Here is a 27903-nt window from a genome sequence, read left to right on the forward strand (position 1 = left end):
ATGGATTGTTAATCTCATTCTCAATCCGATATTGTAAACAGAGTTCTTGATTCTTCTGATAACCAGGCCTATATAACTGTAGGATTCTGTAGGATTAAGTTTGGTAATGTTTCTGGTAGAATAGAATAATAATAATAATTAAAATAATAAAGTGTTATTTAAATAGCACCTTTAATATATATTATACAATTAAATGTAATTTGTGCATATATATATATATATATATATATATATATATATTATGTGTGTGTGTGTGTATATGTATATGTGTGTGTGTATATATATATATATATATATATATATATGTATGTGTGTATATATATATATATATGTATGTGTGTGTATATATATATATATTAAGGGTGTCACGATTTCGATTTTTAATCGAAATCGATCGAAATTAATTCACAATCTCAAAAATCGAAATTAAAAATGGAATCGTCGATACTGCCACTCGCGCCCGTGATGGAAAGTTCGGATCGTTTTACTGACTCTATTGTTCAATCTCTTTCATCAAAATTAACTAATCTTTTTTCTAGTCATTTCAGGGGCTTTAAATGTTATACTTTTAACAGGCAAATTCCCCGAACACATCCAACGCAATCTTGATCATATTCTGAATTAAGAAATCATTATAATGCAGTCAAAATAATTTACAGCAGGAAAAAAACACACGTGTTGAAAGGCTGTGAGTCCTCTAACTTAGATTCTATGCCCGAGCCCGAACTTGGTATTTCCCGTCACTATACTCGGGCCGGGCTCTTGATCTATAGACGTGAACTCCCAACGCAATAGAGTGGGGCGCGGGACTAGATTTGATGGCCGAGTTCGAGCGCGGGCGATAATGCACTCACTCTGTGTGTGCGGGAGAATAAAACGATTCGCGGGACTCCCGAAAACTAGAAATATCTATGAATAAAACATATAAAAACTAATAAATTTTTATTTATCTGTTGCAGAAAAGCAACAAGAACAACTAAAACAAAATAGAAACGATTTACAGGCCAGAGTTTCTATTTAAAACATGTTTGCAGCGTTGAGCGATTTAGCCAATCACAGACATATGTGTTGATTTCTTGAACGCAATGGCCAATCAGAAGCATTTAAGATAGACTCTCCTCACCGCTATCAGCTCCTCAGAGCTGAATTCTGTAAGCTGACAAATCCTCTAATTATAACAAACAAAGTGTAGGCTATATATTATGAAAGATTCATTGTGCAGTCAGCTTCATTGATAATAACAGAGATGTGTGAGATTGCGATGAACTGATGTCAGCTTTTTAGGAGCAACAGCAACCTGTGCTTAAAAATCGAGAATCGAATCGAACCGTGACCTTAGAATCGAAAATGTAATCGAATCGAGGATTTGGAGAATCGTGACACCCCTAATATATATATATGTGTGTGTGTGTGTGTGTGTGTGTGTGTGTGTGTGTGTATATATATATATATATATATATATATATTTTTTTTTTATATATATATATATATAATTATTTATTTATTTGCTATTTTATTTATTTATTTCCCCCACAATTTTTATTAAAATACATTATCATTTATTATACATTACATTAAGCGTAATTTAATGCAATTATTTTTGTAATTTTTTTTTTTTTATTCTATGTAAAATCATTCAATGAAATGAAGAACAAAAAGTAAAACATTGATAGGGTAACTGTTTAATTGTCATTAAATGTCATAATGTCACAACAATGCAAAAAATATCTTAATGGTCCTAAAAGTATTCAAGTATTCTTCATTATTCTTTATGTAAAATATAATTTCTGATTTCTTCCTACTTTTTGAAAGGTTAAGTGTGACCTGAACATGTTTTCGCGGGATTGACTCCTACTACACCCATCGAGGAGAGTCAGCTTACATGTTGTAGCTCTTCCTGCAGTCAGAAAACACAGAATCGCCAAAAAAATTCCCCTTTTTTTAGAATACATATATCCATCTATATTTCAGTGGCGTTGATTTTAATGTCATATACACTCAGTTTTGGCTTCTCGTTTTTAAACGCAGCATTAAATCAGTCCATATAGCACATGAAATTGTAGAACCACAAAACCTGATGGCCTCACTCAGGAATGTGAAGTATGTGAGCCAAAGGAAACCAAGAGCAGGCAAAGGGGGGGTGAATGTAATGTCATATCCTCTCGCTCCGAAACTGGATTGTTGTGCACTGTCCATAGTGCATGTAAATGCATGCATGCATACTTAACATGCAATCTGCATTGTTATCTGAGTGAAGAGGCTGTTTGTGAGGTTTGTAAGCGTTGTTTGTGTGTACATCTCCCCCCTTTACAAAGAGCACAGTGGTTTCTTCCATAGTGGGAGGTGTAGTTTTGTGGAGAAGTCACCGCAGATCAATGAACTGAGCGAAGCAGACGGGCTGGGCAAGCCGACTACACCGAGCGTTCGTGGGATATATGCTTCTCCTTCCGCAAGACATATTATTTCTTTCTTGCGACGATTTGGTCTTAAAGATACATCTAAGTGAGACTAAATGACAGCACTGCTCGGTCTCTATGGTTTATAGAGCCTACAAACACAACTTTACCCTCCTGGATAGGCAAGAACATACGAGATAGAAGCATTTGGTAGAAATTTATTCACCCGTCAGGGGATATTCGGTTGTTGAGGATGATTTTTGCAAATTCTGGACACACAGTGAGGACGTCGTATAATCGTAAACAGGTAAACATCTTATTTCACTTTAATTGTGGCCCTGTGGTTTAAAGTGTGCCTTTGGAGTCTATATGTGTTTGTGGAAACTGTTACAGTGCATTTTGGACTTTTATTGTTGTAATAATAATAACAATAACCAAAATGCATGGATATCCAGGCGATGATCGACGGATGAAAGACTGCTAGTGTCCAAAAGTAGCACTTCCATGAAACTAATCCATAAAGAATAGCTGTCATTCGTGTCCTTCCAATCAAATGCTTGCCTCTGATGGGTGTGTTTTTGTTGTGTTAGCTTTTAGTTTTATTGTTACTGCATCGACTCATTCACAAATTTAATACACCTTTCCCCCCCCCCTCCAAATCAAACCCGTCCCACGAGTTTAAAAATAGGCCTCTATTTGAACAAGTTTTTACGTGTCTCATGCACGTCACTGCATTTTCCTCTGATGTGAATATACATTCACAGCCCTGCCTGCCTGCTTTGATGGAGTGTTTGGTTTCAGTGGTTAATCTACTTTACCGGCCTGTAATGGTGAAAAGTCACAGTGCTGAATTAATGCACCTTGTGTGCTCTCATATTGACACTGTTCGTTAAAGCCTTCTCTAATCTCACCCCATGCATTTCACATGCACTTCACATGCACCACCTATCTTGAACATGTCCAAGTCATATTTCAGCCTTATTTGTAGATTGTGCATAAAGAAAATGACAAATTTCAAAACATTTTGTGGAAATGTACTAATCTCTTGGTTGTTGAGGATTATAATTGCAAATTCTGGCCACAGTGAGGACGTCACATAATTGTAAATGGGTAAAAATCTTAATTGACTTTAATTGTGGCCCTCATAGTTACATGTACTTTGAAGTGTGGTTTTAAAGTCTTTTTGGGTGAAACCTGCAAAGAAAATGTCAGTCATATTTCAGCTGGATTTCTGGCTTTTGCATAAAGAATATGACAAAGTTTCATGACAATTCCCTCTCGAATTCTCATTACTTAAATGCCAAACCAAAAAAAAAATATATATATATATATATATATATATATATATATATATATATATATATATATATATATATATATATACACATATATACACCATTTATATTTATTTATATTTTATGCAAGTATATGTTATAACTAATTTAAATGATTTTTTTTACTGTAATGCATCAAAACATTAACATATGACATTACTCACAATTAAGAATAATGGGAATTGGGAAGAAACTGAAAAGTATAATGTACGGTAGTGAGAATTTTCTGGCTTTTGCATAAAAAATATGACAAATTTTCATGACAATTCCCTCTTGAATTCTCATTACTTTAATGCCAATCCAAAAAAAATGTATGTATATATATATATATATATATATATATATATATACACACATATATAAACCATTTATATTTATTTATACTTTATGCAAGTATATGTTGTTACTAATTTAAATAAAAACATTTTTTACTGTAATGCATCAAAACATTAACATATCACATTACTTACAATTAAGAATAATGGGAATTGGGAAGAAACTGAAAAGTATAATATCTGCATTACGGTAATGAGAATTTTGCTTAAAACTGGGTTTACTTCTCATGAAAATAAAATCACAATGCCTTTAATATTGTTTTTAATATGATTTTGGGGTCAGATGTGTTTCATTTGATCCGTAACTCTTGAGGTCGGTTTAGGTGACCTTGTCATGTTGGGTTCAGATAGTGTCGCTGTTTGGAGTTGCAGTATCTGCGGAAGCCTTGTTCCGAATCGCATGCTTTTATTGCATCTCCTAATGATGAAATTTGATTTATCAGCCGCAGCACGCTAAGAGATTGACCTCTTGATAGAAGAGGACGGAGAAGGAGGCTGGAAGAGGAAGGGTTTGGTAGGCGCTCAAGAGGATTATGCATATATTCATAGGCCCGTTTAGCGGGATCTCTCGCTGGGTGAGGGCGGTTACTGGAAGTCTTCAGTGTATTTCCAGCACGGATATGATGGGCTGACTAGGTCTGCGGTTCACTGATAAGAAGCCAGTCTCTCCCTGCAGAGCTGAATGGTCAAACAGATGCGAGATACAAAACAAGCTTTGAGTTCCTTAGAAAAGCCCGTTCCACTCTGGGAATGTATGTGTTTCAGTCAGGCCAGAGGACCTTCGAGGGGAAACACTGGCTTCTCGTCCTCAAAGATGTTCTTTGTCCACTTGTTTGTGCCTCATTTCCTGTTTCTCCAATGCAAAGATCGGATGAGCGTTCTTGTTTTGTTTTTGAGGTCTGTCTTGAAGTCGTGGCTTGAAAAACCAACTGTTTACTTGGAAAGTGCGTGCTGTTTTGCTGTCCGATATATGTTTATTAATTTGAAAATCAAATGTCACAGTGTCCTGAAGTCAACAAGAAGAGCTACTTTTTTTACATGAATAGGATGTCAAAATGTGATTCTGCTTAACTATTCATCCTGCGAGCATTTAAAGAGATTAGCACGCTTCAAGGACTTCCCGCTCGACCGGCAACGTGACTAACTGTGCTGTTTTCCAGTGTGTCCTCTCAGAATACTTGACTAATAGCATAAAGTCATTGTGCTTTACAGGATGACGAGTTTATTTTCATCTAAAGTAGAAACCAGGGGCGTTTTCTCCAAGGCCGGAGGAGCATAGCCTTCTCAGAAAGAAAAAAACTGAATGAGAATCAGCAGTACAGGAACAAAGCAAAAGCCATATTCTGCATTTTCATATTGTATAGTATTTTAACTACCCCTTTTTTCACTGACACAAACATATAAAGCCTTCCTTTAGCTTGTTACATTTTCATTAAACTCCAAAAGCACGACATGAATGGAGAAAATACAGACTAAGAGTGACAGAATGTGCTTTTTACTTAAGTATTGTTTAAGAAATGCTATAAAACTTGAACTTCATTTAAACTTGGGTGTGACTTAATTAGGCATTAAATGCATTATTAAATGCATAGGATTGGTTGCTTGTTGATTGTGTAAAGCTGTTGTTCCGTATGCATTTTAAGCCAGAAACCTTGTGAAAGCTTGCATTTAAATTGGGCTAAAAAACCTGAACACAAAGAGACTTTGCTGCCTAATTTCAGAAGTCAAAACATGCAACTGATAGAAAGAGAAGCTTTAATTGCCCTGTTAAATGTTCAGTATCAGTAGTGTTGGAGGAATTCATATCAAGGCAGCAGATTTAGTGTTGCTATTGACCTTTAATAATCCACTGCCTTCTTTTTAAACTCGAGCTTGTCTTATTTATCCAGTCTTTGTGGTTTCGCCTTTACGCTGCTGCATTGGACAATGGCTAGGGCTGGGACGGTTACCGCAATACCGCGGTCACGTGACTCCAACCGCGGGTCTGAGCTCGTCACCGACATCACCGCAAAAAATACATTGGCCTGCACATGTGTGCACGTTGTGTCTAATGACATGGATTCATTGATTCTAATGATATGGATTATGTCTAATGATATTGTGGCTTACATGGATTCAAGGTTTTCTAAACAAAACTCATCATCAAAAGATGGAGCAAATCCGACCTTTCGTGAGTTGAGGAGCGTGATGTTCCACTACACATAATAAAATTCCATTCGTATTAGAGATGCGCGGATGGGCTATTATTATTTCATCCGCAACCGCATCACAAAACTCATCATCTGTCCGCCATCCACCCGCACCAACGTTTTTTGATCAATTTTAGAAACTGCATCCGCGACGCTGACTGTTTTAAGGTCTATGAGTGATGCGAGGCTAGAAAGCTCTTGGCTCTTCTAGAAAGAACACTGACCCAATGCAGCAAAGATATTTAAAGGCTAAAGTCCCTAGTATATTGGCTATGTTGTATCCCCAGAATATCAGCAGTGAACTCCGTCTCCGATCGGCGCACAGGGATACATATAAATATGTAAATAGCCTATAACGCACATCAGCAAACCTGACCTTACCTGACTAGGCTACTGTAAAATAAAATTGTATCATTTCGTTTTGAATTTTGTTTAAAAGTAGACATTTAGGCCTAGCCTATGCCGAGTTTCGGTTCATTTGAGACGAGCTCCAGTTCACGCGCAAGAGGCCGCACCGCCGCTTCCACGTCGTCCTGATTATATGTCTGCTATATTTGCTTCTTATTTATTAATTCCAGGCAATTCGTTAATGAAACAGTGATTAAAATTAAGGTACAATTTATACAAAACGAAATTTAATTTAAAGAAAGGCTTTCTACAAAACAAAACTTAATAAAGTTGTCAAAATCGTGTCTGACCCATCTTATGATCCTATAATTTCTGTTCACTTTTCATATAATCGACATAGATTACATAAAAAATAACACCATATTATGTAAACATAAATATGGAGTATAATATTTGTAATTAAGACATGTTGGAAAAGGTGTTCATCTTTCATTTACAATGTGAACATCATAATGTATTCTCCTGAAAATGATGAATTCAGTGCGAATGTATCTGAGAATATTCTTAAATAAGGAAATCTATTCAGTGATTGGTTCATGCCAAATTACTGCTCGATGAAAATTTGACTATTTCAAATTGTGCTCGTTTTTTTTCCAATGTAGGTGACAATATTTAACAAAGTCTGTCTAGCAAAAACGACTTCTGGTGTGTGCGCGAAGTCGGAGAGGGGTGGGGTGCTATTTAAAGCGGTTTACCGCTATACCGCGGGTACCTGCCATACCTGCTTTTCAACCGCGGTTAGAAAAAATCCAAACCGCCCCAGCCCTAACAATGGCATAAAGAGCGGCCAAAGGTTTTCCAGGACATTTCAATAGGACATTGACTCTGGCCTGACCTCTAAATGCTGTCTTTGTTGTGTAGACCTTTAATGAAATGATATTTTGTTCAGCACTACTGGATTTCATGGAGCTCAGATCTGTGCTTTTCAGCACCTGCCAATCTTGGGCATTTTCACTGCTGTTTCTGCCTTTGTGGGGGAATTAAAGGTGCAGTAAGCGATTTTTGAAAAACGCTTTTGAAAAGCGGATCGGACAGAGCACCAAAACACACTTGTAGCCAGTCAGCAGTAAGGGGCGTGTCCAATCATGATAGGGGAGGAGAGAGAGCTCAGTGCAAAAGAAAGAGATTAGCAGACGGACTATAGAAAATACAAAAGAGAAAAAAGGCCAGGGGAATATAACTTTAAAAAGAAGGGTTACGATCAGGCAAGACCTGGTTAATATCGGAGAAGCGCTGAAGAGACCATAACTGTACGTTCACACCGCCGACTTTAGCGGCAAAAAATCTCTGGCCGCCCTGTCAAGGACGCTTGTCAAAAAGTACGGGGAAGCTTGTTGACGCTTTGGCCACTCTGACGTAGCAGGGAGAAGAGAAGTGTCACAACATGAAATGTCACATGAGATTGGTGTTTTTGCATTCTACTTAACTGCTTTTCTATTTAACTATGTAAACACGCGCTAGACTGTGTGATCGAGCTTCGTGTCTTTTGCCGCATCTTGCGCATGTCACAGCGTTTTAAAAAACGCGTCATTGAAGTTAAAATGAGTTCAACTTTAAGAACAAAAATGTAAACTATCCCAGCTATTTTATCCCATGCCTCGTTCTTTTGTAACTGGTCCCTATAAGCAAACAACGTCATATCATAAATAATAGGAAACTCAGCAACGGCGATTATTAGCTTCTCCTCCATTTTCTCTGAACTAATGTTTGGTAGGAACGAAAGTTTACATCGTATGTTTCTCCGGAATCAGCCAGCGCGGAGGACGTCTATATTCCGATTGGTTGCTGGCGTTTTGCCGCTGCTTGCCGCTGAACCGCGTCGCAGCTCATTACCATAAAGTTGAGCTACTTTCAACTTTCTGATTGACACTCAAAATGCTCAAAACGCGACGCCGATGGATTTGACGCTTCTTTTATTGAAAACGAATGACTTCCGGTAGCTTTGGAAGCTCAAGTCGGCGGCGGTGTGAACGTACAGTAAGGAGCGGGAAGGCCTGAAAACGGACGCAGAGGTTGCTTTATTGCTTTTCATAACTAAGCTATAACGTATTTTGCTTGAATACACTCATGTGTCGTCTTCACTTGTTTGTTCATTTGCATTATTATTATTATTATAAGCCTGGAACGTCTAAACCTCCTCTACCGCCCGTTTCAAGCATCAAAGTGTGTCCGAAAAGTGAGATAACTGCTAATATAAGGTTCCCCTTTTAGTGATCACTATAACCCTTTAATCTTGTCACATTTGTAATATATTAGGGAGCTGTTCATGAAAACCATGTTTGTTTGTTTTTGGATGGAAGGGATGACTTTCCCATCGAAGGAGTACAGGGGCTAAATATCAATTAGACATTCGACCCAAATTATCATAGTAACACAAATTGCTTTTACTTATTGATGACATCAGGCACGTCGGCAGATTTCACCATTGTTGTTGCCTGTATTGCATAGCGTGAATATGAATATTGGGGTGGAGACATTAGGATAGGGATGTGATCCTTTTTGTTTTGGTTACTTCTAATATCATCAGCGTTTACCAGGAATCGCTTACTGCACCTTTAAAAAAAATTATTTTACTCATTCTCATGTCCATCTGAATTTGGGTTTTCCAAAATCATGAAAAAGCACAGTTTTATATTGACACACAGTCCAAAAAAGATCAAATTCATCATAAAAGTGGTTCATACGTATGACTTTGAGAGTTTCCTCAGTGCTTGACTTGAATTTCAGTCTATTTTTGCAAAATGCTATCAAAATATAGTGCATAAATCGAATTGACTACTTTTATCATGGAAGAAAGAAAATAATACATGGTCCAAGTGGCTCGGAGGTAAGTAAATGATGACAACATTTAAATTTTTGGGTGAATTGTTTCGTTAAATGTGAGTCAAAGTGGAAATATTACTAATAGATGTAAATATAAGTGCCCAGTGACAGCATAATATGAAATAAGCCCGTAGCACTATTCCCAAAATTTTATTTGACTTCTACGCCTCATATCCAGTACAAACAATGTATGCTATTATATGAGAGATGAACTTGATTTAGAGTCTTTTACTCTCAAATTAAAGTCAACCCCATTCTCTGGTGAACTTGCATTTGCATATTAATAACATAGGCCTAATCATTTTTAAAGCTGGTTTCTTGAATGACTTTCCTCCAATAAGTAATGTTACAGCCAGGACATGTTCATGTTTTAGTGTTCTACATATAATCGTTTTTTTTATTACATTTTCATAACACAGAAACATGAACATATGCTTTATTTTGAATCAGAATGGTACCTTCAGAATTCATGCTAAGATTGTTGCAGCAAATGCATATTATTGCATCATTTTTATTGCGTTAAACTTAGGGTTCAAATGGGTCTCTAGACTGCAGACAAGACAGAAGTGGAAGATTAATGACTTTTTCTGGTTATTATACCGTCAGGAAAATGTTTAGTGCAAACCAGCCTTTAGATTAGTTCCTCATTGGTGTTTTTCGGTCATGTGACATGTGAAATCTCATGTGCACTATCATGTAAAACAAAATGAATGTGTTCTCACAATGAACTTTCTGTTAGTTTAATGTTGGAGCAGAAGTTGTGTAAAAGGCAGAATGGGAACACTGGAGGACAGTTTTCCACTCATCCAGTCAACTGTGTCACTGCTGCATACCAGAGATTCCCAACGCTTCCTCCTCCTTGTTACTTCCACAAAAGAGCGAGCGGGATAATCACAGTTGAACTGCGAGGGCACTTGAGCAGGAAGACCTCCACAGCACAGAACATCTGTGTCCATACAAAACAGGACGGAAGTGATGTCTTTACCACACAAGAACTCTTTTATAGTGCAGAGAATGAAGCCAGCAAAGCATTGACCTCAGCAGATCCGCAGCCCGTTCAGACATTCCCAAAGATTTTCAATGTGCCTCACATTTTGGTACTGTTTATGAAGTTTTCCTATGGATCCTTGTGACATTTACTTGATGTTTGTTGCAGTGGAGTTTGCGTTTATATTTGAGAAACCAATCCAAAGGTCCAGTTCTCACTGTACAAAGATACCTGATATTTTGTGTTGTAGACTTTTATTTGACCTAGTTCATATATTCCGTCCCTTTTACTGAATCCAGCATGTGTACAAATCATGCATGATAAACAACAACAGTTTCACCACTATTATGACCAATAATATCTTTATTGCATCCGTCAGAATCAGAAAACACAAATGCAAAAGCATGTTGCGCTATTTGTGTTCTACTTTTTGTTTTTAGATTGTGGTGAGTATTAAAAAGTCAAGTAACTTAATATCAGTCTTCCACTTTAATTTGTAGATCTGTGAAATGTAAATAAAAATTTTGCATATAAAAGCTATTTCCAAAGGTATGACTTTCTTTCGCTAAATCAAGTCTTTTGCAACTTCCCTGTAGTGTATATATAGACTTCTTTATTTTGAGTCAGAATGGTACAGAGCAGCCTCCTTTATTCCTGTATACTTCTATTGCATCAAAAATTGCCTCTTTTATTTTTTGCACTAAATTTATTAAAACTTATGATTGCGTTTACATGTTTCTCAGGACTGCAGAGAAAGACACAAGTGCTTTTCCCGGTCATTACACCTTCAGGAAAGGCTTGTGAGTAAAAGCCAACCTTCATATTAGTTCCTCATTAAGGTGTGGAGTGGTAATTTGTTGTCAAAATTTAACTCACTTGATTAAATGGGGTAGCGAGGCAGAAATTTTGAATATTGCAAATGTAATCATCAATCACCACAAAAAATGCTTTTCTAACTTAGTATTTTTGTCTTGTTTCCAGTCCAAATATCAAACATTTCTTAAATCAAAACCCATTTAGTAAAGTAGAAAAATGACATAAGATATTAAGTTTTGTTTTCTGGGGAAATAAATAAAAATGAAGTGAGTTTTTGCAAGCTAAATTATCTGCTAATAGGGTTAGAAAAATAATCTTGTTTCTGTTTGATTTAAGATTATTTTTCTTACCCCATTGGAAGATAATTTTGCTTTTTTTAAGCATCAAATCACTTCATTTTGATTAATTCCCCTGGAAAACAGGACATAATATCTCATGTCATTTTACTCATCTAGTAAATGCATCTTGATTTAAGAATTTTAGATATTTGGACTGGAAACAAGACAAAAATACTGAGTATGAAAAGCATTTTTTGCAGTGTACTAGGCAACCCATGCTCTTCAATCATGCAAATATGACAGATATTTTACCGTAGAAATAACTAATTCCTTGTGATCCTCTTGAAATTGTTGTAGACCTACTGTCGATGTTCAATGAAACAAGCATGATTCACCTGCACTGAATATCAGAGATGAAAAAAAGTGCTTTTGGTCAGTGCTTTTGGTCAGTCGCAAAAGGGTCCGTTCAGCAAATAGAAATGTTCAGCACTCGCTCGCCCTTCGGCCTCTTGTGCCGCATTCACTTCCTTTAGATTCTCAAAGCGTCCTCTCCGTCAGCTTTGCTCCTAGGTCAGAGCTTCCGGCCCCTGTGGACCCACTTTATGCTGACAACTGCTTTCTGAAGTAGAAGAGACTGCACTGCAGATATGGATCACAGCACTGCCAGATACTCATCCTAGTACTGACAAACATGAGCAGCGTAGCATCTGAGCTGAGGAGATTCAGAGATCCTGTAGAGTTGGAGAGAGAAAGCAATGCATTAAGACATCTCCTGCTTTAATGATTCTTATTGAAAAGCATATATGCAAAACCAAACTTATTCTAATGGTGAATCGGAACAGACATGATTTATATGTTACATGTTTTGCAATCTTTACGAAATGTGAGCAGAGCCACCTTAACTTGACAAAGGCCCAGTCCCAATGAGCATACTATCCACCCTATCCGCCCTAAATAGTATTGACAATTACTAATGTCACATACTATTTAGGACGGATAGTATGCAAATTGGGACTGGGCCAAAGATTTGCACCCATGCACCGTTGCCGAATTTTTTTTAAATGCATCAAGAATCCTTTTGAAAGAACTATTCCCAAAAAATTCCCAACACGCTTCCTTTAGGTCCAGATTTATCAGAGCTATGACATTGCTTTCCTGTTTTGCATTTGTTGCAGCTTGTGTTTTGTGTTTGTTCTTGGAGACTTGGAGTTACTCTTTATAAGGGTTGAAGAACTTGTAAAAGCAAGCTAGTACCTTTTCTTTTGGACAGCATTACTTAATAGTGATTACTGAAATTAATGAAAAAATAAATGATTTACTGAAATTAAAGGGTTATTTCAAACAAAATTTTAAATTATCCCATGATTTACAGGTGAAACTCGAAAAATTAGAATATCGTGCAACAGTTTATGTATTTCAGTAATTCAAATCAAAAGGTGAAACTAATATATTTAGTATATATAACTATATATGCATGATTATACTTTTCTGTATTTAAAATCCTTTTTTTTAAAATTGATTTCATGTAATATTCTAATTTTCTGAGATTTTGAATTTAGGGTTTTCATAAGCTGTAAGCCATAATCATAAATTTATAACTTTTGCACGATATTCTAATTTTTCGAGTTTCACCTGTACTTACCCTCAATCCATCTTAAGTGTACGTGACTTTCATCTTCAGCCAAACACAATCGGAGTTATATTTAAAAAAATATCTTGGCTCTTCCAAGCTTTATAATGGTAATGAATAGTTTTTGAAACCCAAAAAAGCACATCAATATATCAAAAATGTAATCCATACGACTCCAGGAGGTTAATAAAGGCCTTTTGTAACGAAACAATGCGTTTTTGTAATAAAAATATCCATATTTATAACTTCTGAAGCAAAGCAATGCATTTTTGTAAGAAAAATATCTTATCAATGATGTCGGCCTATAAATTATTTTCTTTTTTTCCGGCCAAATACATCACTACAAATGTAAATGGGCCTAGACTGGAAACATCTTTACATTTCAACACTGAGATTGCATTAAGAAAACCACATAATGGATATAAACATGGTAAAATGTGTTCAAAGTAGCTGAGAGTACAACACTTATTAATTGCTAAAATCAAAATAGACCAATATTTTGTTTAAAAATTTGAATAGCATTAAAATATCCACAAACAGGTTTGAAACGACATGAGGGTGACTAGTAAATAATACAATTATTTTCATTTAAGGATGGTGTATTTATGTTAAACATTGTGTAAGCAAACCTAAATTACAGGTTGTTTAAGTTCCTCCTTAGTCTTTATAATGAGCGCTGCAGTGTGAAGAAGGTTTGGGCGGCTCTTTGACAGTCTTGTACATCTCATAACTTATAATTGGTTGACCAGAAGTCCCGGTTTTCTTCACAAGGTGTGTCCCAAAGTCCCAACAGTTCACTTAACAAACGTAAATGTGTGCCTGGTTTATCAGTTGAACTCATGTGAGTGAAATTGTGCTTCTGGAATCGTCATTCAATAAGGAAAACAGCGGAAGCATTTTAGAATCATAATTACACATTTCAGCTGTTTTTCATTGTTTTGCGTTTGATTCTGTTAAAAATTTTGGGATATGCTACTAGTCAGTAGTCAAGTCACCTTTATTTCTATAGCACTTTTTATAATACAGATTGTTTCAAAGCAGCTTTACAGTAAAAACAGGAAAATAATGCATCAAAGTTTGTTTCTAGAAGAAAATAGCTTCACAGTCCAGCTTAAGGAAGTTTAGTGATGGTCATACGTTTGCTGGATTAGTTGTGCTTTTTTCTGTCCAATATACAGTACTTCTGCCTATTTCTTTCTCACCGTTTACTTTACGCTTCCCTGCTTTCTCTCTTTGACCTTGTTTCACTCTGACTTTCGCTTGTTTTGTCTCCCCCCCACCAGCCCCCTGTTGGCCCCGCCTCCCACCCGATGGCTCCGCCCAGTCCCGGGACCAACAGCAGCACCAATCACAGCAGCAGCAGCAGCACGGCCGGCTGGGAGCAGCTCAGTAAAACTAACCTCTACATTCGTGGGTTACCGCCAAACACCACCGACCATGACCTGGTCAAGCTCTGTCAGCCGTGAGTAGCACCCTAACTTTCATTATATGGAGATATTACCTGCAAAACGCAGACAAATATCAGGATTAGGGCTGCACTGTAATGGTAACTGGATTACTAATGGCGCTTTTCCATTACCAGTATCGGCTCGACTCGCCTCGACTCGCTTTTCTCTCCGTTTTCCATTACAGTAGTACCTCCCCAATAGTACCTGGTCGCCATAGCGACGCCTCAGGAACTACGCGACACACACCCGCTACCCACACACACACACAGGACAATGGAGGAAATCGAGTGTATGCTGTTTTTGATCCTCGGGAGTCGGGATGTGGCTAATTTTCACAGCAAGAAGACAAGCGTTGTTTCAGGAGAGGCTGTGGGCAGCAAAACGAAACACTGCAGAAAAAAATAGCTCCGTGTGGCGCGTGCAGTGATGACGCGGTGAATAGTGACGATTCTCTCTGACCAATCAGCATTCTGCAGTGTTTTACGTCACATTTTAGTATCGCCTCAGCCCGCTTCGAACCTCGCCGGAGGTGATACGAAAAAAAGTACCCGAAAGCAGGTACAGGTACAACTTTTACACAGTGGAAAACCAAACAAAGGCGAGTCGAGTCGAGTCGAGTCGAGCTGGTATCTACCTTATTCCTGACGAGCTTACTGCGTTTTGAATTATGGGTGGCACTTCCGGTTTGGGGAACTCCCATTCAAAAAGACTGAAACGAATCATTTCAAATCATAAGGTTGCCCTACAAATAAAGCTGATCCGTCAGTTTGACTCAATGAGCTATCAGTTTTCTTTCATGTTTTATCTAAGAATAACATCAGAATAACGTAACACTTGGTATTTTAACGTGACATGTTATAACAAGAAAATCTATAGTAAGAGCTCTGCATTCTTTTCCTCATGATTATTTTCTTTTTTACTTTTGAATTTCGCTGTAATAGTATGATAAAGGTCAACATATACTGCACATTTGTGGTCTGTTCTCCCGATTTAATTTACGATGTAGCCTATACCAATTCACTGGAATACTCCCCAAATCCTGCACGTCTCTTTCCAGGTTTGGTTTCACAGGTAAATTTACAATTTATTATCTGTCAAAATGACTGAAATCACTTTAAAATAGTATCACGCAATGCTGAAGTAAAACATTTTTTTATTATTAAGGCAACGTATGTTACATAATACAGATTACCGCCGATGTTGCTGTGGAAAGATACTTTTTCATAGATTATTCATGGTCTGTTGAAAGTACCTTGTTTACGCTTTTACACTTTTAAATGTCCTTTTAATGTTCAATGGTTGAAGGGTAAGTAGAATAATGTAATGTCATCGTACACGGTTTAAAAATATATTATTGCGTCCAGAGCTAGTCTTTCACTGATTGTTTACAGCTTAACGGAAGTTACACCCATAATTCGCGCAAAGCGTCATGGGGCGCAGGAATACTGTGGATACTGTGAAGTGGAAAAGCGCCAATAGATATATACACTAGATGTCGTCTTGGGGTTCTAAGCATGCGTCAAAACCGCCGCCATCTTGGAACAGGAATCTTGTCATAGGAAGTATCTAGGTAACGCTGAATTCATGGATGATTCCGGACTTTTGTGCTGCGTATGGATGTTCACATGAATGAAATCTAAAAACCAGACAGCAAGGGATTTCATTTCACAAGAATGTGAAATTTTAAAGATTTTTTAAAAATTTCTCTGGACTCAATGATAAATACATGTCTGACCGTTGGAATGAACCAAAAAAACTATAAAATCACATTCATGACGATTTATGGTGATTTTATTTACATTTACATTTACATTTAGTCATTTAGCAGACGCTTTTATCCAAAGCGACTTACATTTGAGGATTAAACCAAGCGAGTCATCGTGGAGAGGCAAAAACAACGCAAGAAGTGCTCAGAATACAAAGTTCAAACATTGCTCAGAGTAGCATAAACCAGACAAGCGAAGATTTCAAGAAGATTTTTTTTTTTTTTTTTTCTATGTTAAGTGCTCACGGAAGAGATGAGTTTTCAGTTGTCTTTTGAATGCTGTCAGGGATTCTGCATTATGGACGAGGGTGGGTAGGTCATTCCACCAGCATGGAACCGTGAATGAGAATGTTCTGGACAGTGATTTTGTGCCTCGCTGTGAAGGCACCACGAGCCGTCGCTCCTTGGCCGATCGTAGGCTTCTGGTAGGGATGTAGACCCGTAGGAGCGAGTGAAAGTAGGAGGGAGCTGAGCCGGTGGACAATCTGTAAGCAAGTGTCAGCGCATTGAACTTGATTCGAGCAGCGAGTTGTAGCCAATGCAGGGAGATGAACAGCGGAGTGACGTGGGCCCTTTTGGGCTCGTTGAAGACAAGACGAGCAGCAGCATTCTGGATCAATTGTAAGGGTTTAGTTGCACATGATGGAAGACCAGCTAGAAGAGCATTGCAGTAATCAAGCCTAGAAATAACCAGGGCCTGGACAAGAAGTTGTGTTGCATGCTCAGTTAGGAAAGGCCTGATCTTCCTGATGTTGTGCATTGCAAACCTGCATGATCGAGCTGTCTTTGAAATGTGGTCTGTGAAGGTTAGCTGGTCATCAAAGATTACTCCAAGATTTCTGACTGACCTTGATGGGGTGATTGAGGATGAGTCTAACTGGATAGTGAAGTCGTGCTGTAGAGACGGATTGGCAGGGAGAACGAGAAGCTCAGTCTTTGCCAGATTGAGCTGCAGGTGATGTTACTTCATCCATGCCGAGATGTCCGAAGGTCTAGCAGTTATTTCTGCTAGACCTTTTCCTACATTGACGCTGATGCATTAAAGAGGAGGAGCTCCCCTGTTCCATGATGGCGGCTCTATTGACGCATTCGTTCCAATGAACTGCCGTAGCCAAGGCGATATCTAGTGTATATATTAGGGCTGTCACTTTTTATTCGATATTCGAATATGCATTCGAACATGACGTGAAATATACGTATTCGAACTATAAATAAACGATCCGGTTTTTAAAGTGCCATGTTTAGCGCATTTTTTACAGTCTATGATTAGACCGTTATTTGTTTTTTATTATTGTTTGCCATCTCATCCAGGAGCGGGCGCTCTAAACGTATTGTAGCGTAAGCCCATGACCAAATCAAGCGAATAATAGCCTCCCTGTTTTGGAAATGGAAGATAACGCACAGAACGACAGCCCGAGCGGAGAATTACGACATCAACTCATCTAAAAAGTCGAGTCTGGAAATATTTTGGGTTCTACTGCTACACCGTATACCACTTCTCTCAACATTGACGCGCAAATCTGTGTGTGCCAGCCCCGTGTGCGCGCACTGAGCGCGTGTTCTCCACCGCAGGGAACATCGCCAATAAAAAGAGAGCCGCACTTGACCCAGATCAAGTTGATAAATTGGTGTTTCTAGCAAACAACATTAAGAAAGGAATTGAAATAAGAAATGAGGCTAGGCTATAGGCCTTACTCCTGCTGTTTAAGCCGTCACGTTATTGTTTGTGCCGTGCTGTTCCGATGCGGTTTTTTTTCTATGTAGCTTAGTGGCACTTTATATAAATTAAATTGATAACCTGCTGTTTAAAACAATAAGTCCAAACAATTTTTTCAGACAGGCCTGAGGCCTGTTTATGACTGTCAGACTGTTAATAAATTTGTGATTGAATCTCCGTTACGGTGGGGTTTTTTTGGGATCTCATAGAAATTCGAATACATTACTTGATATTCGATAACCGTTCGAATTTGATTTTTCTCAAAAGTGACAGCCCTAGTATATATCTATGACTGGATTATTAATCACGATTATTTTCATTTTAGAAATTTGTTGCACTTAAAGGGATAGTTGATCTAAGGGAAAATGAAAATTAGTCCATGATTTACTCACCTCGAAGCCATCCTAGGCGTACATGACATTCTTCTTTCAGACAAATAGAGTTATATTCAAAAACATCCTGGCTAATCCCAGCTTTATAATGGGAGTGAATGGATGGTGAAAATTTAAAAGCCCCAAAAAGTGCATCCATCCATTATAAAAAATACTCCACACGACTCTGGGGGGTTAATAAGGCATAAAAAAAAAAAAAAAGTTTGGTTCCGGTTGGTTGTCAGTTGAGGTCATGGGTCGGTAGGGACTTTTTTTTTTTCTCCAGTGGCAGCAAGGGATAGGAAGGAAATTATTATTTTTAATTTTAATTTTAATTTACAGTAGCGATGGATAAGCTACTCTATTTTTTCATAACATAGCCTACATTTCATCACTGGATAGTTTTTTCGTTTATTTAAAGTGTGGTTTATATTTCAGCTGAATGTGTGGAACGCTTTTCAGAGAAGATAAGGCAACGTATTTTAGCACAATTCCCACCCAGCGGTAATTCAGGAAAAAAGAAATCTCCGAATGCTCCACATGAAACTTTAGTCTTCCGACCTTGCCATCGCGTCGATTTATTTTGAATAATATGTGCGAGGGAGAGAGAGCAAGACAGTGCTTAGTTTTGAGACGGTGAAGCCTATACTTTGGCCTGGCTTCGCAGAGAGAGTGCGCGAGCGCGACCGGGGCTCTCTCTATCTCTGCTCGTTCAGTTCATGCGCCCTGTCACGAGCGCAGCAGTGCATCTACAGGACAACAATGATGTGTGAACGCCCGTGGCTGCCTCGTTCGTTCGCATTGCTGGAGGACAACAGGCTATACAAATACGGTGCTGTACAAAAACATAAATTATAGTTCGGCTCAAAGTTTTTTATTTGTGTATTTATTTAATTTGTATTATTTCTTCCCCAAGCTCATAAAATAAATTTGGGTCGCACATAAATTGACAGGGTCGGTCGGAAAACGGAACCAAACTAAAAAAAATGTTATGCCTAAAGGCCTTCTGAAGCGAAGCCATGTGTTTTTGTAAGGAAAATACCCATATTTATAACTTTATAATCTAAAATAACTAGCTTCCGCCAGATGACTTTTTCACCAGCCATTCACTCCCATTATAAAGTTTGGAGGAGACAGGACATTTTTTAATATAACTCATATTGATTTAGTCTGAAAGAAGAATGTCTTACACACCTAGGATGGCTTTGGGGTGAGTAAATCATGGGCTAATTCTCATTTTTGGGTGAACTAACTAGGACTGGGCGGTATATCGAGTTTGTACAATATATCGATATATTTGTTTAAACGATATGGAATGAGGCAATACCGCATATATCGATACAGTAGTTTGATATACAAGCACATCTGAAAAATAGCGGAGTACGCAGTGTGAGCTCCTGCAGTGAAAGCACATACTACGATTTGTCCTAAACATGACACAAGCTTATATTAAGCGCTGTTTTTTTTAATGCGTTTGAGACGTGGTGCTTTCCTCGGTGCTTAACTTACATTTCACAGGTTTATTCTCCATCTGTAAATGTTAGAAAGTCAAACAAATATGTCCATTTCACTGTCTGGAGAGGACGAGCTTCTGCAAGTGAATCTCCGCTAAAATTCGGAAACAGACGGAGCACAATAGAATAGTAGCGCAATAATTCTGACTAAAATATACATATTGCTAAAATATTTGTTGTTGGAGACAATAAATGTGCCATATGTTGAATTTTAAACCTACAAGTAGGGCTGTAGTACTCGAATCCGGTCTTGGACTCGAGACCGTTTTTCTATGATCTCGGACTGGTCTCGGACTCGCTGGTATTTTGACTCGGACTTGTCTCGGCGGTCTCAGCCACTGGTCTTGCCAAATATGGCTTTTGATCTCGACCGAGTCCAGGTGTCTTTATTATGTTCCCAGTAAGCACACATAAAAGCCATTTATATGCGCGCCGTTTATTTGCTCTGGTGTGAGCCGCGATTGCGCCAGAACCAGCCAGTCATCGAGATATAATTCAGCACGCGCACTCCCCGGAGTCTCAGGGGAGAAAGCACCGCGTCCATGCACTTCGTAAATGTACGGGGTGCTAGGGACAGACCGAACGGCAGAACTGTGTATTGATAAGCTTGCCCCTCGAAGGCGAATCTCAAGAATGGCCTGTGATGGGGGGCTATCTGAATGTGAAAATATGCGTCTTTCAGATCCACAGCAAAACACTGCTATTATGAGGTATCACCATATGCCATCATTCTGTTTTCTTTAGATTAGAAGATTATATGATATCAAGGGGAATGTCTATACTATACTATACTATACTATACTATACTGCTTTTGCTTTTAGATCAACAAATAATAACCCAAAGTGTTGGTCTTGATAATGTCTTGCACAAGACTTTTTTTCCCTGTCCTGGACTCGGTCTTGTCTTGGACTCGAACCTCTTTGGTCTTGGTCTTGTCTTGGACTCGACTAGTCCTGGTCTTGGACTTGTCTTGGACTCGAACCTCTTTGGTCTTGGTCTTGTCTTGGACTCGACTAGTCCTGGTCTTGGACTTGTCTTGGACTCGAACCTCTTTGGTCTTGGTCTTGTCTTGGACTCGACTAGTCCTGGTCTTGGACTTGTCTTGGACTCGAACCTCTTTGGTCTTGGTCTTGTCTTGGACTCGACTAGTCCTGGTCTTGGACTTGTCTTGGACTCGAACCTCTTTGGTCTTGGTCTTGTCTTGGACTCGACTAGTCCTGGTCTTGGACTTGTCTTGGACTCGAACCTCTTTGGTCTTGGTCTTGTCTTGGACTCGACTAGTCCTGGTCTTGGACTTGTCTTGGACTCGAACCTCTTTGGTCTTGGTCTTGTCTTGGACTCGACTAGTCCTGGTCTTGGACTTGTCTTGGACTCGAACCTCTTTGGTCTTGGACTTGTCTTGGACTCGACAAAGGTGGTCTTGACTACAGCCCTACCTACAAGTATATTTTTATGAAAGTGGCCATTATAATGGGGTAATCAAATGCAGGCTAATATAATTGTGCTTTTGTTTTTATTTTCATTTTTAGTTTAGCCTATAGTCATTTTAAAAACAAAAGCATTATTTTTGTTTTTAGATTGTAATGTTACAATATTAGAATGTAATGTGATTTTAACCACCTTTTTGCACATAATATATTGCATAGATTACGTTACATTCCCTATATTTGTTTCCATATCCTTCAATATCAACATTGTTTGAATATCATTGGGCAGAATGTGAAATAAAAATTTTTTTTAAAATAAATACAGATTTTCTTTTTCCAAATAGAAAAACATAGAAAGTACTGAGATATACAATATCGTGTATCGCCATTTAACCAAAAAATACAGAGATATGATTTTTTGGCCATATTGCCGTGTCCTTGCACAAATCACAGGAACGTCAACTCGCATGGTTTATTTTACCTCATATAGTTTCATGTAATACTTGCCTCATAAATTAACACTTTTTACCTCTTTACCAGTGGTCAAATATCACCTGATTATGCTTAATTAATCGAAAGAATCAGAAATCGTGATCACGATTACGATAAAAAAAAGATTTAGAGTGCATCCCAAATCAGAATATTATTTTTAAGCTACTGTTATCATACAGCCCTCGCTTAAGAGTACCGAAAGACTTAATGATTTAGGAAACCACTTTGAGAGTTGTTTTATTTGCTGTAGTAGAAGATAAGATGAACAGTGTGGCCTCCAGCGGCCCAGTTTGTCCGTATGTGTCTCATTAAGCCCAGTTTCGTGCGAGACGGCAGCTCCTCCAAATGAAGATCGATTGCTGTGGCCGTTGAATCAACAATCCAATCTCTGCTTTACAGGGTCATATTTGTAGTCCATTCCCAGTTCTTTTTTGAAACAATGTGGAGTTATTGCTTGATGAATGCTTCAGTGTGCTCGAATGGCTCTGAGGTCAGTCTATTGATCAGAGATCGTCCGTTCATAAATGGAGGTAGATTATTGAGAGACGTACAGTCGAAATGTTTTGCCTGAGATGTTTCACACTCGATGCAAGTCAGCAGCATCTTTGGCATGATTATATTACAAGTTATTTTGACTTCAATTGTTGTTGTTTTTTAATAAAAAGGCACAATTTCTGGTTACAGTAAGACAGTACAAGCCTATGGAGCAACATTTCCATTGTAAAAGCAGAATTGTGGAGCTTGTGTTTGTTATTAAAGCACTTATGCGAGTGATTCCTGTATATAACTGGCCAATAAATCATCTTTATGAAGTGGGACTATGTTTCTACTGATTAATTGATGTAATACGTCAAGTTTGCTCCATGTGAACAGTCTCTTTCTGGTATTCTTGCACTTAAGTTTCCGCCATTAGCTACGTGCATTTGACGTTGAAAAGATTGGATTAATTTTTATGCAGGCAAGATAAGTAAATGATTCTCTCACACTAGTATAAAGTCTTATATCTTTTTTTTTTTTACTATTATTTTCTAAGGTTGCACAATTTATCAGAATCATATTGATTATCGGCTAATATTCAAGAATAGTTTTAAAATGTATCTATATTCTACATATATTGGATGTTTAATTGTGCACGTTCATTTCGCCTACTTTTACATGTAGATCACATTTGCAATTATCTAATATTCACTTACAGACAATGTTTAAGTTTCTGAAAACGATACCATTATCGTCTGTGCAAACTACAAAAACGTGTATTTGTGAAAATGGTGATGTCATGCGTATTTCACGTTCAGTCTATATGCGCAGTGTTTCTTTACTAAGTGACATCGCCAACTACTGGTCTAGAAGCATAATACAGCGTTTTTAGTCGTTTTCGTGGATCCGTGAAAAACTGTACGTGAAAAACTGTTTTAGTACATCGTTGTCATGTAAACGCACCCTTAATTGAAAAACGTTTAATTATATGAATAATTTAATAAAATTGTTAAATGTAATTTCTATCAAATCTAAAAATTCAACGTTTGTGATTCATGGATTCACTTGTAGCATTTAAAACAATTGATTTTCAGTGTTTTATTTAATATATTTACATTTATTAATTTGTTTGTAAGCTGAATTTTAATATGGGCCTTTGATCAATTTCTGGCCATAATATGAAACAATTATCGACTCATTTGTATAGCGCCAGAATTTGAATATTTGTGCATATCTAGTATTTTTGAATTTCTATTTCTTGTGTTTTAATAGTTTTTTATAAACTGAGGAATTATGCAATAAATAATTATGCCATAAATTCTGTCGATTAATGCTTTATTCAACGGTGTTGGATAAAGAGAGAGTCATTGCTCTTCTCTGGGGTCTTAGTATTGTAATCTCACACAGCCTGGCACTGCGGCTCAATGAACTCTCATATTTCGGTCACTCGGTGTCAAGGGCTGGAGGGTGACTTTCCCCTCTAAGAGGTCTGGGATGAATGCCATCAATAAAAGATGAGGCATATGCTGTGTCGCTTTGAGTCTATTGGATGATTTGATGTGATTTTCGAGCAGAATCACAGGACCGGTCCTCAGAGAACTCCTGTGAGTGAAGGCGCTAAGAAGATTGACAGATAGACCATACTGCATTGCTGCGGAGAGAAATGAAACTTAGGAACAGAACAATCCAATGATGTTGGTGCGTTTAAGTTTGGGTGAGTGTATGGCCAAATGATACAGTAATTATATATCAGCTAGGCATTTTTGCTGAACATTCAACACAAAAGTATATTAAATAACCATGTTTGTGAAGACTTTTTGAAGGATAGTCAATTGAATTAAATCATTTTATTTTTATTTGAGTTTTGACTGGATTTGAAGTTGGGCCAGAAATTGACATTGGCAAAAATGCAAACAAAAAGGCCACCAAATTCAAGAAAAGGGGACAAAAATGCCAACTTTGCAGTGTATAGATGGCTATTGTTGATGCTAATAATTTTATTGGTAACAATCTTTAAGTGATTGGTTAAATTTAAGTATTTGGCATAGTAGACAACATACATTTAATAAGCTAATTACCTTACAAAGGTTTTTTTTTTTTAAATGCCCTTTATTCTAGTTGGCAAATATTGCACCTTAATGGAAAAGTTCAGTTCTGACCCTGCTTTACATTATAAAACATTTGAGTTGAAAAAAATAAATGCTTAAAATTATAAAAGTCATATTATAGAACATAGTTCAGGGTTTAAATTCCTATCTACATTTAAAAATATTTTGAAGCACATCATTTCGCTTCTCTATTAATGCGGCAAGTTCCAACCATGAATATCTTACATTTTGATTTATTTAGGACACATCCCGCTGTGAATTTCTGCAGTACTCTGTGTTTGTTCTTAGCAGTCACACGTGAATTACGTGAATCAGTGGTGTAAAAGGGTGTAGAAATGATTACTGTTTGCCCAAACCCCAAGAACAAGCGCAACATTTTTAGAGGTGTATAGTTTCAAAGGACCACAAGGTTTGTTTTGGTGCATCGCTAGCAGAAGCAGAGCACAGAATGATCCTGTTACTGAATCTCGGATGGTGACTGGATGAAAGACCACTGATGTGACTTTGAAGTCTCATTTTCCTCCTCTGAGCCCTTCATCAAACTTCCTCCCACTCTATATACACACACACACACACACACACACACACCAACAAACATCGACTTTGTAACACATTGCCCTTTGTGTTTGCTAATTAGAAGATCTCATTACTTGGGAACAGAAGCAGGATTCAATAATACAAACTTTTTTCTTTTTCTTTTTTTCTTTTTTTGGCATGATATTTGCACTGGCCAGAAATTTTATTTTATGCATCAAAACAAATGTATAAATTATATATATTATATAATATAAAAAAAATTAAATTATATATATATATATATCAACAGTTTTAGGTATGAGAAAAAAATCTAATATTTTAATATTTATTTATTATATTTTTCATGACCTCTTATATATGTATATATATATATATATATATATTAAATGCCTGAGAAGTCATGAAAAATATAATGAATAAATATTTAAAAATTAGATTTGTTTTCTCATACCTAAAACTGTTGATGTGAATATTGATGTACTGTATATCACATCATTCTTATTTATTTAGGTGTTTGATTGTTTATTTAATTATTTTATGCAATAGAGTGACTTTTACATGCGTTCATGTACTCATTCATGTTTCAGCCTTATTTATGGTTACTCTTTATTTTATGGTGTACTTGTTACAGTGTAATAATTATACCGTCACATACTGCGTAATATCAGTAAACAACATGTATTACTATAGGGTTTGGTTTAGGGTTAGTTGCTTGTAATTATGCATTATTTACTAAGTAAGTTCATGTAACATATGTAACAAAGACACTGTAAAATAAAGTGTTACCCTTTTTTTACCCTAAGAAGTCTAAAGTCCTTCACATCACATTGTAGTCGGTCTTTGGAATAATTAATAATGACCTAATGTGTCCTGGGTCTGGATCTCAAGCGTCTGCAGTGCAGAGACACATTTATAGGCTTAGTACAGATCCAATGTCACTTTGTTTCTTAAAGAAATCAGCTTTTTAATTTTGCATCACCTCAAATAACTTTTCAGCTGTATGCCTTGTGATGTTCACAGGTTTGTCCTCAGAGGAATTGAAGCACCGTCTTTAATTAGAAAGCCTCTGCAGTGTAAAGAGAGCACAGTTCATGATTCAGGCTCTGGATTAGTGTTGGGCTTTTCACTGGAGGGTCAGTGGTGTGATCGTCTGACCCTTCACTGTATTTAGCTTAATCTCATCCTGATGGCTAAAGAGATTTGTCCTTTGACCTTTCTGGTGTAACCTTTTCTAGGGCATATCCCTGGGAAAGATGTGAGGTCAGAGGTATCAATGTCATAACGCAAGCTTATGGGGCTTTGAGAATCAGGTAATATGTTGAACCATGCAACATCCGATCAGTGTGTGGATTTGATCCTCTATTCTTTGGCTGCTTTTTTGACTGCCGATATGATTCTGTTAGGGCGATAGTTACATTAGTCTTAATATTTTTCAGCCGTTTGATGCTATTCGGTATCTCAATATTGATGTATTTGCTCTGAAATGGTTTTAAAATGTCTTTGTTTGTAGCCAAATGTAATCCAAATGTTTAACGCTTATGAATGTTTATTAAAAATGTTGTCCATCAGATTGGACATCTGCAAATAACATGATCTATAAGTCATGACAACATGTTTTTACATCACTTCATCTCATCAAAATTTAGTGGAAGTATATAGCCTTTTTAATTAATTTTTTTACGAGATTCAACTTTTTTGAAGTCAGTTTAATTTAATTTAAGTTGAAATGACTTACTCAGCAAACTGATTTACTGTGTGTGTGTGTGTGTGTGTGTGTGTGTGTGTGTGTGTGTGTGTGTGTGTGTTGTGTGTGTGTGTGTGTGTGTGTGTGTGTGTGTGTGTGTGTGTGTGTGTGTGTGTGTGTGTGTGTGTGTGTGTGTGTGTGTGTGTGTGTGTGTGTGTGTGTGTGTGTGTGTGTGTGTTTTGGTTGCAACACCTCACATGAAATTGAGATTTTTAAAATGCATCTCTTTACCCATCATGCCATATATGCTAAAAATACTTTGGCAGCCTAAAAATTGCCACCTTAAAACACACAGTGTGAATATGGTCTGTTGCTGAAATCAGTCCAGTTTGCTTTGTGTTGATTATCCTGAGAATCTTATCTTATCCTGATATCGTCTTGATTACCATACTCTAAAACCTAAGTGCATAGATGGTTTTTTATTTTCAAAAAGCATGCTGGGGTGTAAAATAATTTTTAATTTTCATTCTCTTCTGTATGTTACTGAAGATAGAAAAAAGTGCTTGTGAATTGTTGCTGAGAGGATTTTACTCAAACCCCCCCCCCAAAAAAAACCCACTTAACATAAGCGCCTGTAAGTCGCATTTTCATGCAAATCCGAGTATGGCTTTCAGGACCCTTTCACCTTTGCATACATCCAGACTAGAATAGATTAAAGAGCCTGTCCTTAAGGAAACGCTGTCTAGTTGGAAATGAACCAAAACCAGGGCAGTTCTCCAAGGGAGGGAACATTCCTCAAACATTCTTCAAGTGCTGTGTGTTCTTATGTCGGGTCACTTAGCACTGCATCCTTCGCAGACGTTGTGCAATAGTGACTAAATAAAAGCTATTTCTTCCTTGTTCCTTTGAGTTTTGGTCTTGACCAGCTGCCATGAGTGACTTGAGTTTCCATTTCTGCAACGTCATTAAAACTCATTGGCCTAAATCCTGCTCCACATAATGCAGATAAGTGGACAGATAAGTGGACAGTTAAATTATTGCTAACAAACTTGAGTGTTTTATGCGCTTACACACTAGAGAAAGCTCTGACCGAGCATTTGATGGATTTTAATGTTTAAGATGCTTTTGAGGATGTGGAAAGAGCCAGGTCAGTTTTCCTCTCTGG

General features: G+C 37.4%; 2 protein-coding genes across 4 annotated transcripts in view; one reads left to right on the forward strand and one right to left on the reverse strand.

Moving 5' to 3' along the window:
* Positions 1–27903, reverse strand: part of tanc1b (tetratricopeptide repeat, ankyrin repeat and coiled-coil containing 1b) — a 533291-nt gene that overhangs the window by 119413 nt on the left and 385975 nt on the right. The gene's annotated exons all lie outside the window — the stretch shown is intronic.
* rbms1b (RNA binding motif, single stranded interacting protein 1b) overlaps positions 1–27903 on the forward strand; it is an 82968-nt gene that overhangs the window by 14127 nt on the left and 40938 nt on the right. For 2 of the 3 annotated variants that reach the window (XM_077216253.1, XM_077216254.1), the window contains exon 2: positions 14481–14659. In XM_077216253.1, coding sequence (XP_077072368.1) covers positions 14481–14659 — 179 coding nt within the window. Of the gene's footprint in view, positions 1–2364; positions 2704–14480; positions 14660–27903 lie in introns of those variants that run through there. The other variant, XM_077216255.1, reaches the window with a different exon arrangement.

The sequence above is a fragment of the Siphateles boraxobius genome, unplaced genomic scaffold, assembly GCF_051911475.1.
Source record: "Siphateles boraxobius isolate OS27281-9 unplaced genomic scaffold, OSU_SipBor_1 7, whole genome shotgun sequence".
NCBI lineage: Eukaryota > Metazoa > Chordata > Actinopteri > Cypriniformes > Leuciscidae > Siphateles > Siphateles boraxobius.